This window comes from Festucalex cinctus, chromosome 11 (assembly GCF_051991245.1).
Source record: "Festucalex cinctus isolate MCC-2025b chromosome 11, RoL_Fcin_1.0, whole genome shotgun sequence".
NCBI classification, from domain to species: domain Eukaryota; kingdom Metazoa; phylum Chordata; class Actinopteri; order Syngnathiformes; family Syngnathidae; genus Festucalex; species Festucalex cinctus.
In genome coordinates, this window is record NC_135421.1 from 8,741,605 (window position 1) to 8,757,135 (window position 15,531).

Sequence of the window (15,531 nt, forward strand, 5' to 3'; positions counted from 1 at the left end):
CAGGCCTCTCACCACGCGGTCCAGATTTAGACCTCAACTTTTCCCAGACTTTCAGGCCCAGCTGGTCAAATCGTACTGTCCTGCTTCCACTTCTTCACCACATCTCGTCCTCATCGCCAACATGGGCAGAGAGCCCTCCAGTTGCCGGCCACTGGAACAAAGGATATTTATCTCTTGGTTCTGATGCCAGCGGAGTCTGTGCCACCACTTCCCCAATCATGGAGCCTCTTGCAGAGGTAGGACTCCTCTCATCAATCAGTTTTTACTAGTTGTATGCCCAAAAGAGTGAGAAACCTTTTTCCTTACATGCCAACCAACAAAGCTTTTTATTTAGCAGTCTTCTGTATGCTGGTTAGCCTACTAATTCCCGAATATCTTTGAGTGTATCCCATCATCCATGTGGCTTAGCATAGAGATCAAATAGCATTTGTTTTAGATGGTCCAATAAAATGATTAGACGTGCTGCACAAACGCAAGTCTTTACTGCACCACCTTTTTGCTCTCACGTCAACTCCAGGAGTGCAGAGAGATAAGATGATGAATTCATTGCACAAATTTAACAAACAGCTGAATGATAAAATAAGGGACCATAAGGGATAATGCACACTGTTTGGGAATCATTGCCCTAAATCAACAAATTGTCCATGCTTGTTAAAGTAAAAATAGTAGTAGTAATAATAATAATAATAATGTTGTAGAAGTTTAAAAAAATAAATAAAAAATCGCTGGAGCCGTCTAATGTGCAAGTCATGAACTCTCAACTGGATGCCGGCTAGGACGGGTCTGCTCTGGAGCCACATGTGGCTTTTTAGTCCCTTTCTTGTGGAACCCTGAAGAAGAAAAAAAAAAAAAAAAGGTTAAAAAATTAATATTGTTTTTTTTTTTTACATATTTATTTTTTAGATAAATTATTCTTCAAATTAAACGATTTATTTTAAAACGATTAAATATTCAATTTCTGTCCAAATTTTTAAGTTAAAGAAAGAGATGAAAATTAGATTTTTTTTTTCTTTAAATACCTAAAAATGTCCAAAAAGGAATAACAGGAATTTGCCTTAAAATGTCCTTGAAATTGCCAAAAATGTCAAAGTATTGAATAAAACAGGCATAAAAGAAAACGTTCAAAAAGTAACGATAAAATGTTAAAAAATAAATAAATAAATAAAAGAAATCCTGAAAATTACCACAAATTGTCAAAAATGTTTAAAAAAAAATGGTAACAAAAAAAAAGGCAGAAAATGACCATATGTCCATAAAATTGCCAAAATGCTAGAAAGTGGCTGGGGACCGGTGGGGCACCGTGGGGGCCTGCCCGGCCTCGTTCTGCGGCGATGGGCACGGGCCGGGTCGGGGGCAGGGGCGCTCTGGGCCTCTGGGTTGACTCGCCGACCGGTATCCGCCCGGGTAGTGTGGGAGGTTGTGCCTTGGTGCTGCCGCGGCTTGGAGGATTCTGGGGGAGCTCGATTTGCTGGGCCATGGTCGATGGCTCCCCTCTTTGGTGGCGGTCCTTATGTATGCCAGATCCATCACACCAGCATCTACTGAAATTCAAACAGAATTCGCCTCTCCCTCCCACTGCTCGTTGAATCAGTGGGTGCTGGTGTCAGTGGATCTCACTCTGCTTCATCTATCCTTTCCTCCTTCCTCTCTTTAGTTTTTCCTCTGGTCTCTTGAGATCTCTGTATGATCTTGAGATTTGTTGGAATTTAGAGGTTTCTGGGGTTGGCGTAAGACTCTGGTTTTGTAACCATGTGGATGGGGCAGGAGGTGTTTAGTTGGTGCTGGATTTCACTTTGATTTATCTTTCTTTTCTTTGACCTTTCCTCTGGTCTCCTGACCTTCTGAACTTCACGACTCTGGCGAGACTCTGAAGTATCCTGTTAAGGTGAAGGGTAATGGGATTTTTATTAGGTTTTAGGTGAATTAATGAGTACAAATTTACATGTATTCACACGCATGCACGCACATACGCGCACACGCATGCACACATACGCACAAATACGCACACAAAAAAGAGAGAGAGAGAGCAATGATAAGATTCTTAAAATGGAAAAAAAAGTGGACAGAAAGGCAGAGAAGCCTAAAAATGTATGAAAAATTACAACAAAATCCAACAAATGGAAGATGACAGGTAGAGGAAAATTAATCTCAAAGGTTTTAGATGCATATTTTTGTGTTGTGATGGTGCAGTTCTAATTCAATTCAATGCAATGCAATTCACATTCAATTCAAAAACACTATTTGTCCCCGAGATGTAATTCAATGGCATATGAGCAAGTTAAAAAAAAAACGGGCATTAAACCAATACACATAAAAAAAAACATACATAATAAATACTTCTGGAGAATTCACACCCATTGTGCAGCATTTATGCTTACTAATTGAAGTTCGTGGTGACATATGTTTGGAAAACTGTCCAGATGGTCCTGAGTTTATAGGCAGAAGTCCTCTAAAGGACGCACACAAACCGATAATGCTACAACTGTATCACAAATGTATTCCAAAAAATTTCTGCCCTGTTCTGTTCTATTTACTCCTTTTAATATTGTTTGTAATGTGATAACTAAACTACAGCTTTTTATTTTTTTTAATTTGATCTCATTAGATTTTGCAGGTGTACCTAACATTTTGTCACTTTTGCTTCCTTTCCAGGTGCCCTTATTTGAGATGGAACTGGAAGAAGACAAGGCGGATGATGTCTTAATGGCCAACACAGGTAGGTAATAAAGATGTTGACTACGTTAATGGATGTTTTAGCCATGATGTCACACATGCTTCCGAGTGGCATAAGACAAGACACAACTACTTCTAGGTAGGGTAGCCAGTTCCATAAGGTCAAAAAGGACATATTTTAAATTAATACATCAGACTCGTAGTGTATTTTCATCAACAATAACGTTTTTCATGGTTTATAGATCATGTTTGTATAACTAAATTGTAAAAAACAAAAAAAACAAAAAAAAAACAATAAAAAGTCAAACTTCTTTTTGACTATTTAGTTTACAGTACCATGTTACACAAAACATAACATATTGAAAAGCAAATTAGGAAAAAAAATGTCTTCAAGAATGACACCGTCTGCTCGCCTCTTGCTTTTATGCTTTTCCGTTCCCGTTTTTAATTTGTTTTATTTTTGCTTGCTAGCACTGCTGTCAAAGAAGACGGTGAGGAAATGACATAGTCAAATAGCCACACGTGGACCTTTGTTTACATTTATTGAACCAATGATATGCAAGATTTTATGTTGGGTCACATAAACTCAACCGTGGCTCATTTTCTTTAAAAAGGACAAACCAGCATCCTAGGTTTGCTAGGACACATCACTGAAAATAAGGACTAGCCTGCCTAAATCAGGACACCTGGCCACTCTACTTCTAGGTCCTTTTCAGATGCAAAAGCAGTAGAGAAAATAGCTTGAATGGTGCCGTGTTTACCACTGTAGTTTGAATGTGTGAAGTATCAGTTGAAAAGATGACGTGAAATAGATGGCACGCTGTTGTCTATGAGCAGGCTAGCCATTTTGTTTTGTGAAATTATAGACAACCAAATCTAAAATTTTACCTTTTTGTGGTCATCAGCGGTAGTCAAAATGTTTCTGTCACCAAGGAGGTATCCTGGCGCTCTTTATTTATTTTTAATCAACATGAAATGATTCATTGAGCATGTGTGCTGTGACAGGCAGCTGTTCACCTACATGGATGGGTGTTGCGCTGCCCCCTGCAGACCCAGAGCGAGATGGCTTCATTTACATGAACTTCATGAAGAACCACAGCTGCTACGATGCCATTCCCACGAGCTCTAAGCTAGTCATCTTTGACACCGCACTACAGGTAGCGCAAGAGCAGCCGGATGTAATGTAGTTTTACATTAATTGATTGGGGGTGGAATTAACTGCTGGGTTTGTGTTTTGTGCGTTTGTATGAAGGTGAAGAAGGCTTTTTTTGCTCTAGTGGCGAACGGCGTAAGAGCAGCACCTCTGTGGGACAATAAGCTCAAATGTTTTGTAGGTGAGCTGCACTTTTTTAAAATGGATTTCTTAAACTTTTCCCTGCCTCCCTTACCTGTGTACAAGTTTCACACTCACTGCTGACTCATCAGTTCAGCCAGACCCGTCACCAGAAAGAAATTGTAGGGGGGGCATTGCCTTTTTTGGGGGGGGGGGGCACACTTTATCAACCTAAATCTAATGTTCATCAGGTTGAACAGCGGCATTGTGACAACTGCAAAAGTGTTCAGAAATATTTTCTGTCACTTAAAAGCGGCAGTTCGTTCCGAAATCTAAAAGACAAACTGAAAAAAAAATGTGTAGTTCATTTTGCATTTATTCAACTCAAAAGTTCATTTGAAACAAATCCACTCTTCACTCTGTAAACAACTATGTCCGAATGAATGACTCTGTGACCCAGCCCCTTCTATCTGGAATTGGCTAGCAGTTGCCTTCATTTGCGTGTTGGATTAGGGCTGTACGATATGGACAAAATTTCCTTTCATTTTTGCCAGACATCTCTATTCTTTGATCTTCGACTCAGCATGAGACTTCACATCATTTTACTTTTTTTATGGTGCCTTCTGTATTTTGTGTTATTTTATTTCTATACTTGTACAGATTTTTTTTTTTTTTTAGTATTTTATTTGCGTGTATACTTATCTACTTATATTTACTCTAATTTATTTTGTGTTATTTTATTTCACTTGTGTCTACTAAAAGACTAATTTCTATTCCATGCACAGCACTTTGTATGCAGCAATGGCTGTTTTAAAGTGATTTAGAAATAAGGTTGAGTTATGTCGATGATATACAGAAACAACATATGGGTTCAGTGAAAAACTAAGCAGAATATCAATCCAAAAGGATGTGTAAAGTGCTGTTTTTTTTTAATTAGAACTTAGTGACAGTCATCAACATGAACAAACTTGGCAATAAAAAAGAGAATTCAACTCACATTATACTGCAACTGCTTTAGTGATAAATAATTTTATGCTCCTTGTGTATGTGTGACTGCTTGGGTCTGTTAACAGCATACTGTCCATTGCTACAATTCATCCGTGCTGTGTGGCTCGACTAATTAAAATAAAAGTTTGACACTCACTTGTAAACGTAACCAGTGGACTCAGGATTCCCATTGATGTCAACTGTGTCATCCTGGATCGAGGTTTGGCATTTGGTGGCTTCCATTAAAGCGGCACGACGTACTCACTGCTCAGTCTTTGTCCCAGCGCCAGCCGGCAAATGCGCACTATCTACCCGGAAGTAGATTTGGCTAAGGCACGTCTGCAGAGCGCGCGTCTCCCCCCCACCCCACCCCATCCCTCCTGATCCTGATTGTCATTGGCTCGCTTAGTTGTCAATCACAGCCAAACTTGAAAGGAGGTATGTGGTTGGCTGGCACGCCATGCTTTACTTAAAACAGAAGGCGCAAGTTTACGTGACTGATAGGACGAATAGTTGGTGAGTCATCTTGCTAGGGCGGGCACGGCTGACTGACAGGGCGGGCACGGACCCCCAAGGCCCGCCCATGGCGACGGGTCCGAGTTCAGCGCTTTTTGTATTTTTTATTTTTTTTTTAGTGGATTGAAATCCAATTATCTCTGACTTCCAATGAAAATGTTACTCCTCTCTCCATTTGCTGACAAAAAACCTTGTGATGATCCCTACTAGCACTTTGTAAAAAAAAAATATATATATATATATATATATATATATATATATATATATATATATAAAATAAATAAAAAACAGCTGGTCAGTCCATCTCAGAGTGCTCTCTGGGTGGCCACGGGGTGTCACCATGGAAATGAACTTGAGTTAAAGAATTATCTTCTAGGCGGGGACTGGGTCGTTGCACTCCTGTGGCCGCCTCACAATGGCGGCAAGACATTGAAAAGACGTGGTTGCCAAAAGATGCTAACGTATTGACCACTACCAATCGGAGGAAATCTGTTTTCCAATACAAATTATGGAGAATAGCGACCCAATCAGAGCAAAACTTATTTATATATTGAATCCTTTATTCATTCATTCATCCAAATGCAATAAAAGGACACAGCAAAGATTAGGGGGTTTGGGAACTGAAGTGTGCCTGATCGGTGCTGAGCTGAGACAGAAGTGTTGCCTCTTTGAAAAAAATGCAGCAGTGAATTCAGGAGCGAAACTGAATCTACTGTATCAATCTCATCATGCTAATATTGATCCAATATTGATGCTGACTTGGTATATTGATAGATTTATATATTATTGATAGTTTGATGGATCCACCCACCTCTAGTCCTTATAAAGAGGGTCCTCGTCGTAACCCGTTTTTAGCTAAATTTAAAATCACTAACCTTTGCGAACAAAGTTATAATTAGTAGTAAATATTATAAGAAAAACGCTTGTAGGCCAAAGATATTAAACATTCAAATGATAAACACTATTAGGGATGTAAATCACGATACGATATCACGATATGAAGGTCACGATACGATAATTATCACGATATTGGGGGGAGGTTAGCGATACAAAAAAATAGGGCTGACTCTCACGATTCGATTCGATTACGATTTTTGGGTCTACGATTCAATTCAGAATTGATTTTCGATTCTCGATTCAAAAGATTTTCCATTCAAAATTATTTGATTGACAAATGATTTCTGCTTCAATTTACCGATATGCACAGCATTGTCATGATCTATTCCAGTCTGTTTTGCAAGACAAAACGACAAATCGAAACATTAAAGTGTCTTTTTTTTGTTTAAACATTTATGAATTTTGTATTGTAAGTGCCTTTTTCCACAAAAACAGCATGTGGGCTACAACTGCCTTTTCCCCTTCTTCTTCATTTCTAATTTAAATAAAATCGATTTTTGGATATTAATTAATATCAATTCGATTAATAAATGAGAATCTCGATTCTTTTATGAATCGATTTTTTGGCACACCCCTACAAAAAAAGGTCACAGTATTTAAAAAGAAAAAATGAGCTCATACTAAAAAAAAAACACAATATTGTGCTTTTGTACATTATAGCAATGAAAAATCTAAGAACATAAATATATATGTATAAAAAATATATCAATATATACATACATATTGAGGCACATACTTGCTAATGCAAGCACACATTGAGTTCCTACACATATTGACTGTTCACAAGCATATTACATGCACCTTCATCTGACTATTAACGTGGATTTTAAACATATAAGGGCCAAATCATGCCTTGTGAAAATTAAATGAGAAATGGAAATGGAAATCAACCCGACTTTTTTTTAACAGATGTGCTGCTTTTAATATCGTGACATGAAGACGACGATATATTGTGGCAGTTTTAATATAGTGAGACCAGGATATTGCTATTATCGTTACATCCCTATGGTGGTTAACTGAGCATGCGAGGGGAACTACAGTATTCTTAAACGGACCCTTCAGTTCGCTGAACATCTGCAGTTGTGGTGTCTGTGGATCAAGAGGTAGAGAGGGTTGTCCAGTAACCGAAGGGTCAGCTGTTCAGTGCCCACTCTCTCCAACTGCTGACCTAGCGTCGGTGTTCAGGCATGCTCAGAGATGGCTGAATGGAGGAAAGCACTACTTTGGGGGTGTTTTTAATTAATACTTAACATTTTAACACCACTAAAAGCCCCGAAAAAGTTGATTATTGATGATATATGGACCCTTTAACACAGGGGTGTCAAACATACGGCCCGTGAGCCGGATCAGGCCCGCAAAGGGGTTTAACCCGGCCGCAAGATTATTTTGTAAAGTAAAAAATAATTTGTAATGTCGGACCAATTAATCAGCTGGCCACAATCAAAACATATAAATTTATAATTTCACAAGCAGCCCTCAGATGAGCAATGCAACCTGTACGGGGAATAGTTCTGGATGTCACTATTTTACACACAACTTAAAGTTACGGTTTGTTTATTTATTTATTTTTAAATCATAGACTGACATAAACCTATGACACAAAATAATTACTGGTAACACAATAGATAAGATAAGGATTAACATCCTTATAACATCATAAATTCATTTGCTCCCAAAAACGTATAAATACGTTCTATTTTAAATATTAACAGTGTTCTAAAGACATATTTATACGTTTTATTTTATTTTATTTTTTTTATGATAGAGCATACAGAAGGCTTTGATGCAGCCTCTGAACTTAAGAGAACTGTTGAAGCAATGGTAGTTATTACAAAAACGGCCAGCAGGTGGCAGCAGAGTATAATAGATCAACCAGGGCCCTGTTGCAACAAGCTGTTTCCCCCACAGTTTTAAACAGATTTGTGAATCATGATCAAACTTAGCTATATTCTAATGCTAATTGCTGAAAAACGGAAACAGATAGAAATATACTTTTTTTTTCCTGATGAAAGAAGAGACTCTAATCTTTTTTGTTGATAGGTTCCATGTTTTTATAACAATAAAACACAATATTCTGTGGGCCTTCCAAAAATCAGTCAAAATCCAGTAAAACAGCCATGAGCGAAGGGGTTTGATTGAGTGAAAATGGCGGTGAGTGAATACGTTAACTGCGCCACCCAATGCATTCTGGGAACAATATATATGCAAAACAGGTAGATTTAACACGTCAAGAACACATACAGGCAAAGTGTTGCCACTGTACATTTGCATTCATGTTATTTTTTGGAAAGTATGATTACAGTTGAGCTCCATAAGTTAGGGCTAGCCCACAAATAGCGAAAATTTGCGTATAATTGACGGCAAAACTTATATACCATTATTTTACTGATCCGGCCCACTTGGTAATATATTTTCCTCCATCCGGCCCCTGAGCTAATATGAGTTTGACATCCCTGCTTTAAACTCTTATCGTACGTCAAGAACGTCTTAATCCAAGGATTCCTTTGCACCCCTTCGCAACATCTGAGTGACTTAGAATAACTGAGGTATCCCTCATTCTGAACTTATCATATAGCGCTTATGTTTGCATGCAGGAATGTTGACCATCACAGACTTCATCAACATTCTCCATCGTTATTACAAGTCTCCTCTGGTGAGCCAACTGACGTTTTCTTTTTGTATCAAAAAAAAATGTTTTGGGGTGTTTACATTTTGGCACGCATGTTCTACACAGCAGTGAGCCATTCAACGAGCAAGTTGATGGATATTTGTGTTGACTACAGGTTCAGATCTACGAGTTGGAGGAGCACAAGATAGAGACGTGGCGAGGCACGTATACATGACACAGCAGTGTAATAATAGTGCGCCCAAATCAGCACTTGTTATCGAATTTCATGTGCGCTTATGCTCTGAACTTGCTTACCCTAGAAATCTATCTGCAGTACTCCAGCAACAGGCTCATCAGCATCACCCCCGAGGCCAGGTCAACACCCCCCTTTTTTAAACTGTTAAAGTTGTTTGACATTTGTTTAAAGACCATATTATCCTCCCTTTAGTTTGTTTGATGCAATCTACTCGCTGTTAAAGAATAAGATACACCGACTTCCCGTCATCGACCCTGCGTCAGGGAATGTCCTGCATATCCTGACACACAAGCGCATCCTCAAGTTCCTCCACATATTTGTAAGCAGAACAATCACTGTATAATGTGCCGCACGTGTTTGTGATTCGCTATTCAGATTTTTGCGCTCAGGCCAAAGCCCCATCTAATGTAAAAGTATTGCTTTGGCGCCATCTTGTGGCATCTTAGCACAAAATCAATTTAGTTTCATGTATCATCTGGCTAGACATTTGACATCTTGGGCCTCACAATTTTTGTCAGCATATCAATGGGACAAGAAATAATGATGCTGTGTTGACAAAAACTTTAAAGGGATACTTGACTCATTGAGCCATTTTCAGCAGTAAAAAGTTAATATTTTTTATATAATTAATGTGCTAGCTTAATTACTTTTCATGTACAATGAATACCTTTAAAAAGTAATTTTTCTGCTTGCTGTCGACTGATGATGACATCACCTCTGCTGAGGAAGTAGGTAATGACCAATCATGGCTACAACCCCTTACAATCTTCATCTAAAAGATGTAATTTGCTATTATAGTAAGAAGACAACAACTTTGAATATTTACTTAATTTTGTTATTCTTTATGCTAAGTTTTTTTTTATTCACAAAATTTTTCCAAGTCTAACCCCAGATTTGTGTGCTTCCTTCTGGAATTGAAATCCATTTTCAATGCTGTAAAATTAATTAACAATAAGAAAAGCAGTAAACTGTCGAATCTGACGTTTTTCTCCTATGATGCGTCATTTGTGTAATATCCAAAGATGGTTGACCTGTTTTCATGTCAAATGCTTATTTTTTTTTATTTTTTGGATTTTGCTATCTTTAAATTGTACGATTTTTGTGTCTGGTATGTATGCAAGACGTATTCTTAAATGTAAAGCTGTGTTGAACTGTGTTAATAAAAGCATTTAAAAAAACAAAAACAAACGACCAATCATTGCTCACCTGTTTGCTGACCAACCCCAGAAAACAGGTGAGCCATGATTGGTCATTACCTACTTCCTCAGCACAGGTGACATCATCATCAGTCGACAGCAAGAGGAAAAAAAAATTTTTTTAAAGGTATTAGTTGTACATGGAAAAATAATGAATTTATCAAATTAATTCTGGACAAAATGAACTTTTCACTGCTGAAAATTGTTCAATGTGTCAAGTATCTCTTAAGGTCCAAATGAAAACTGAAGCAAAACAGAAAAAGGAGAGTGTACTCTATAGTGACTTGTGGGACACCCTGTATATTGTGTAGGTGAGGGGAGGAGCTTCATTTACTCAGACCGTTGCTCTGTTTAATAGAAAAGTAGTGTTTGGCCACCATCTTGTGTCATCTGTAGGCAACTATAAACTTTTTTTTGGGTGGTGTCAATTACTAACAGATTTTTTGCTATTCAAAGCGAAGCTTGTGCATTTATTTTTTTTATTTAATATGTCTCCCACTCCAGGGTTCTATGATCCCAAAACCGTGGTTCCTGCAAAAACAGATTGGTCAGCTGGCTATCGGTACCTTTAAGCAGATTGCAACAGTGCAGGAATCGGCGTCTGTCTACGACGCTCTGAGCATCTTTGTGGAGCGACGAGTGTCTGCTCTGCCTGTGGTCAATGAGCAAGGTAAGTTCGCCAAACCACGAGAGCATCTTTCGCGCGAGGTCCGTAGCATCAGAATCAGAGTCATAACATGAAAGCTGCAAAGGATATCTGGCGGGATACAAAGTAGTCATCTATAACCGTGCGTTTTTTGTTAATATAAATTTTTCTCTACTTCTTACTCAGATAAAGTGGTGGCGCTATACTCCAGATTTGATGTCATTGTAAGTTTCGCAAATTCATACTGCAACTTTATATACTTGGATTTGGGAGCTCAGAACTAGCAATTGTACATCTTATCACATCCAGATGTAGAGAATAGGTTCAACTTGCGTAACCCTCCAATTCTAATTTTGCTTTGGTCTGTGTGAAAGAATCTTGCAGCCCAGAAGAACTACAACAACTTGGACATGACCATGACAGAGGCTCTTGCCTCCAGAGCCTGCTGTGTGGAAGGAGTCCTCAAATGTTACCCTCATGAAACCTTAGAAACCATCATTGACCGCATCGCTAAAGCTGAGGTAAGTTATTTTTTTCCTACTTTTTTTTGTTGCGACTGCTCATTTATGAAATGAAAGGAGGTGAATGGTGCATATTCTCCTGTGGGCAGCTTCGTACTTATTTTGCAAGAAATTGGGTTGAGCGCGAATGGGACAATATTTACTGTCAGCAGCAAATGACTAACACGTGAACCAATTCTCTTCCTCTGCGAGCTGCTGCTCAGTCATGACACCAATTATTCGTCCATTGTTTTAAAGGCGGCATCCATCCATTTTCTGTATCCCAGATGACTTTGGGTGTGAGGCGGGATTGCACTTGACTGGTCACAGGCCAAATGCAGGATCAGCGTTATTATAGATTTGAAATTTTTCATTTTTGTTAGTTTTTATTTTGTTTTGAGTTTTTTTTTTTTAATTTAGTTAGTTTTAATTAGTTTTCAGGTTGATTCTGTTAGTTTTTATTAGTTTTAGTTATTTCATAAGTGTTTAGTTTTTATTTAGTTTTATTCAAATTAAAACAACACCATGGGAGCGACGTCATCTTTTGGTGCTTTTCTATTGGCTGCTGCTAGATGACGACACTTTTGTGTGACACATTTTCAAACGTCCTTATTCCGATTAATATAAAAATAAATCTACTTAAAATCACATTTAAAATCAACCCCAAAGGCTCATACATTAAATTAATTACCAAAGATGAAAACGAAGGAAATTTTTCCTAGAATTATAATGAGTTTCAGTTGGTTTTGTAAACATAAAATGTAGTTTTATTTGAACTATATATTTTTGTGACACCATTCTTGGAACCTTTCAGATTTTAACTCAAAGTCAAAAGGGATTTGAAAACAATGGGCACAACACCCGAAAACAATGGGCAGAAGTTGTAATAGTTCCACGTTTACATTTTCTAATGATCACTAAGGTCTACAACATTCCTAAGAAATCACAATGTCTCACAACTGGTCGGCTCATTTTAAAAACTGGCCTGCAGGCTACTCATATGGCTTTTGTCGGCTACCTGAGTTGTTGGTGACCTGTGAGCCTTTTAAAATTTGTCATCTCAAAGTAGAATAATATTGTTGTACTATGAGTGGCTTGGCAATATTGTTTGTTTGTTGAGGCTGGATTGGTGGGGGGGCATCTTTGATCTAATTTTATTTATGTTCAAATTTGTGTTTTATTTATGTTCAAGTTATGTTTCTGTTATCATGCAAAGTCAGGCTCATTGGGAAAAAAGGCAAATATTTGTATTTGATTAAAATCTGATGTGATAGATTAATCACAAAGCCTAGAACTAATTTGATCATTTTAGATTAGATTCTGATGTTATATACAATGCCTTGCAAAAGTATTAACTTCCAACGTTTTTACTATTTGCTACATTTTTATAACAAATAACTGAAAGTAGGGCATACAAAATCATACATACCCCTTTTCTCTCAGTGCAGCCAACTGACTCCTAATATTTCTAATACTTTCACAAGGCACTATAATGATAATTTATTATGGTTTTATGCATTTATTTTAGCTATCTTATTTGCAGATTATTAATTGTTTGACTTCGTAATAATCTGCAAATAAATTTATTCAAAATCAAATGCAATAAAATGCTTTTGGTGCAATTAAATAGTAGTGAATTTCATCCTCTGCTGGCTCCTGGCAAAGTAATCAATATATAGAAGATATACAATCATGACAAGCAGTTGTTCACTATCAAGCAGCAATGCGGTTTTGACTTGTGTTGCGGCTTTGCTTAGGTACATCGTTTGGTGTTGGTTGACGCCAAGGATGTGGTGAGAGGAATCGTCTCACTGTCTGACCTCCTCCAGGCCCTTGTCCTCAGCCCAGCAGGTATTGACGCACTGTGCACCTAACCACCACCTCCACACGTGTGCCTTGCTTTCTCTCTCAGTCCCGCCAAGGATGTGTGGCTGGCCCACTCCTCACCCACAAAGGCCACGACTGACTTCTCGTGGTCCACATGCCATCTTCTCCAGTAGTGGCTTATGTTGCGACCGCTTTTTCCATTCCCAAATATTAGCATCTCCAAAGTCAAGAACATGTTGAATTTATCTACAAAAACATCTCAACCGGTGACTCCAGTTTGCTTCAACCTACATCCAGACTGCTACGCTACCTTGATGCTACTTGACTCTGGGCTGCTTGTGTACATCAGTACTGTGTTCACCTAGGGCTAAAACAAAAAAAACAAAAAACAAAAGTCCATCAGTCTACCTTCTGCAAAAGAGTCCCCGTTCTGCAGCAGAAAATGTTTGCAGCTACTCAACCCCTCACCTTGCAGGTATGAAGCCGAGAGCAAGCCAATGCTAGAAGTTTGTTCGAGTTTTTCAAGTTACTAGCTGTCTCTTGTTTGTCTTTTTTTTTCTCTTTTTTTTCTTTGTGTTGCAAGCCAAAATTTTATATGAGCAATGCTTCACATGTGAGAGTTTTGCCCAGAGTGATAAAAGACCTCAACGATGGGTGTCTGTGCATGCGTGTGTGCATGATTCTTTAGCATACCATCCACAGTCATGGTTGCATAAAGTAAAATTCACACCTATCCAGAACAATGCCCATCACATTCATAAACAAACAGGAACAAATTGAAGTAAAAAGCAAAAACGTTTTGCTCGGCTTAATTTACAATATAATGCCATTTTATTTGCCGTTGCATTTGTCCCTCACCGTCTACCATCTCATGCACTGATCTGCTAGCAAACAGCCAATCAGAGTAATCACTTGTCGTTGATGGCCGCTGCCATTTTGCATACTTCAAATCATATATAAAATATCAAAAGTGACTTCACAATTCTAAATGTTGCTTTGTCCAAAGTTCTGGATATATGTGCATTTGATTTCATGAAATCATGACTGTGATGGGCTGATTCATTTTTGCTTAGGAAATTTCCTTTCTGAAACAAGACTGACATGGATTTATCTGATTTGCTGCTGACTGGCACGCGGGTAAAACTGATTGGCCCCTGACCCAGTTAAAGAGATTAAACATTCCATGGTTTCATGCAGATAAAGATTCCTGACATCACATAGCTTCTGACATCACATAGCTTCTGACCAGTTGAAAGATATTAAAGATTCCTGACACCACATAGCTTCTGACCAGTTGAAACCATTTGCTGGTTACATGCTGATTGCATCAGTTCAAACAAAACAAAACACTGTATTTACATGCCGAATGCATCAGTTCAAAAAATCAAACCAAACACAATCGTAACACCTTTAGGATATTACCCACAGTTCTTTACAGCAGCAAGATTTAAAGCAACAGGGCTTGACTTAGTTAACAGGCTATGCTCAAGATTTAAAATTATTATTATTTTTTTTAAACAGACGCATTTAATAAAAGCAGTGATAAACATTTTAGTTTTTGTCACAAAATCATTGAAACCAAGAAATACATGTTCAAAGGAAAAGGGAAGGTGTGTACAAACTGAGAAAAAAAAAACTTTCCATTATTTATTAGAGCATGTACAATTTCAAAATCACTGAAAAACATCATCATAGATCGTTTAAAAAAACAATTAGTATTTGTATTTATATATATTGTATTTATAAATATTTTGCTGATAAAGTCCGCAAGCGAGAGAACTTGTATCAGCAATACTCGAGTCGCCATCGAACGAGGACGTCAATTAGGAGAAGTAGAGTTGAATTTGTGCTGTCCTTTTCTATGTTTGAAAGGAAGCGCCTTTTCATTTCTCCTTGATCCAGTGATGTAATCCAATAAAAGGTTAAGGAAGGTGGCATAAACGTTAGGAGAGTTGACTTTCTAACCAGGCCCCAGAAGTCTCAGAAAACATTTATTTTTTTAAGGCAAACAAAGAACATGTGATTAATTAATTAACAAAGTGATTGATTGACTAATTAGTTTATTAATTAATTTTCCCCATCCACTTTAAGTCATTTATTGAATGAAAACACTAATCAAATCAAACTGATTTTTATGCGTGAGTAAATTGAG

General features: G+C 37.8%; 1 protein-coding gene across 1 annotated transcript; it reads left to right on the forward strand.

Moving 5' to 3' along the window:
- The first annotated feature begins 191 nt into the window (after positions 1 to 191).
- On the forward strand, positions 192 to 13,662 carry prkag3b (protein kinase, AMP-activated, gamma 3b non-catalytic subunit). Its single transcript, XM_077536615.1, has 12 exons — positions 192 to 236; positions 2,653 to 2,716; positions 3,679 to 3,830; positions 3,926 to 4,007; positions 8,941 to 8,999; positions 9,130 to 9,175; positions 9,275 to 9,329; positions 9,403 to 9,529; positions 10,911 to 11,076; positions 11,239 to 11,276; positions 11,427 to 11,573; positions 13,310 to 13,662. The coding sequence occupies exons 1-12, from the start codon at positions 219 to 221 to the stop codon at positions 13,424 to 13,426; spliced, it is 1,071 nt and encodes a 356-aa protein (XP_077392741.1). The 5' UTR covers positions 192 to 218; the 3' UTR covers positions 13,427 to 13,662.
- The last annotated feature ends 1,869 nt before the right edge of the window (positions 13,663 to 15,531 follow it).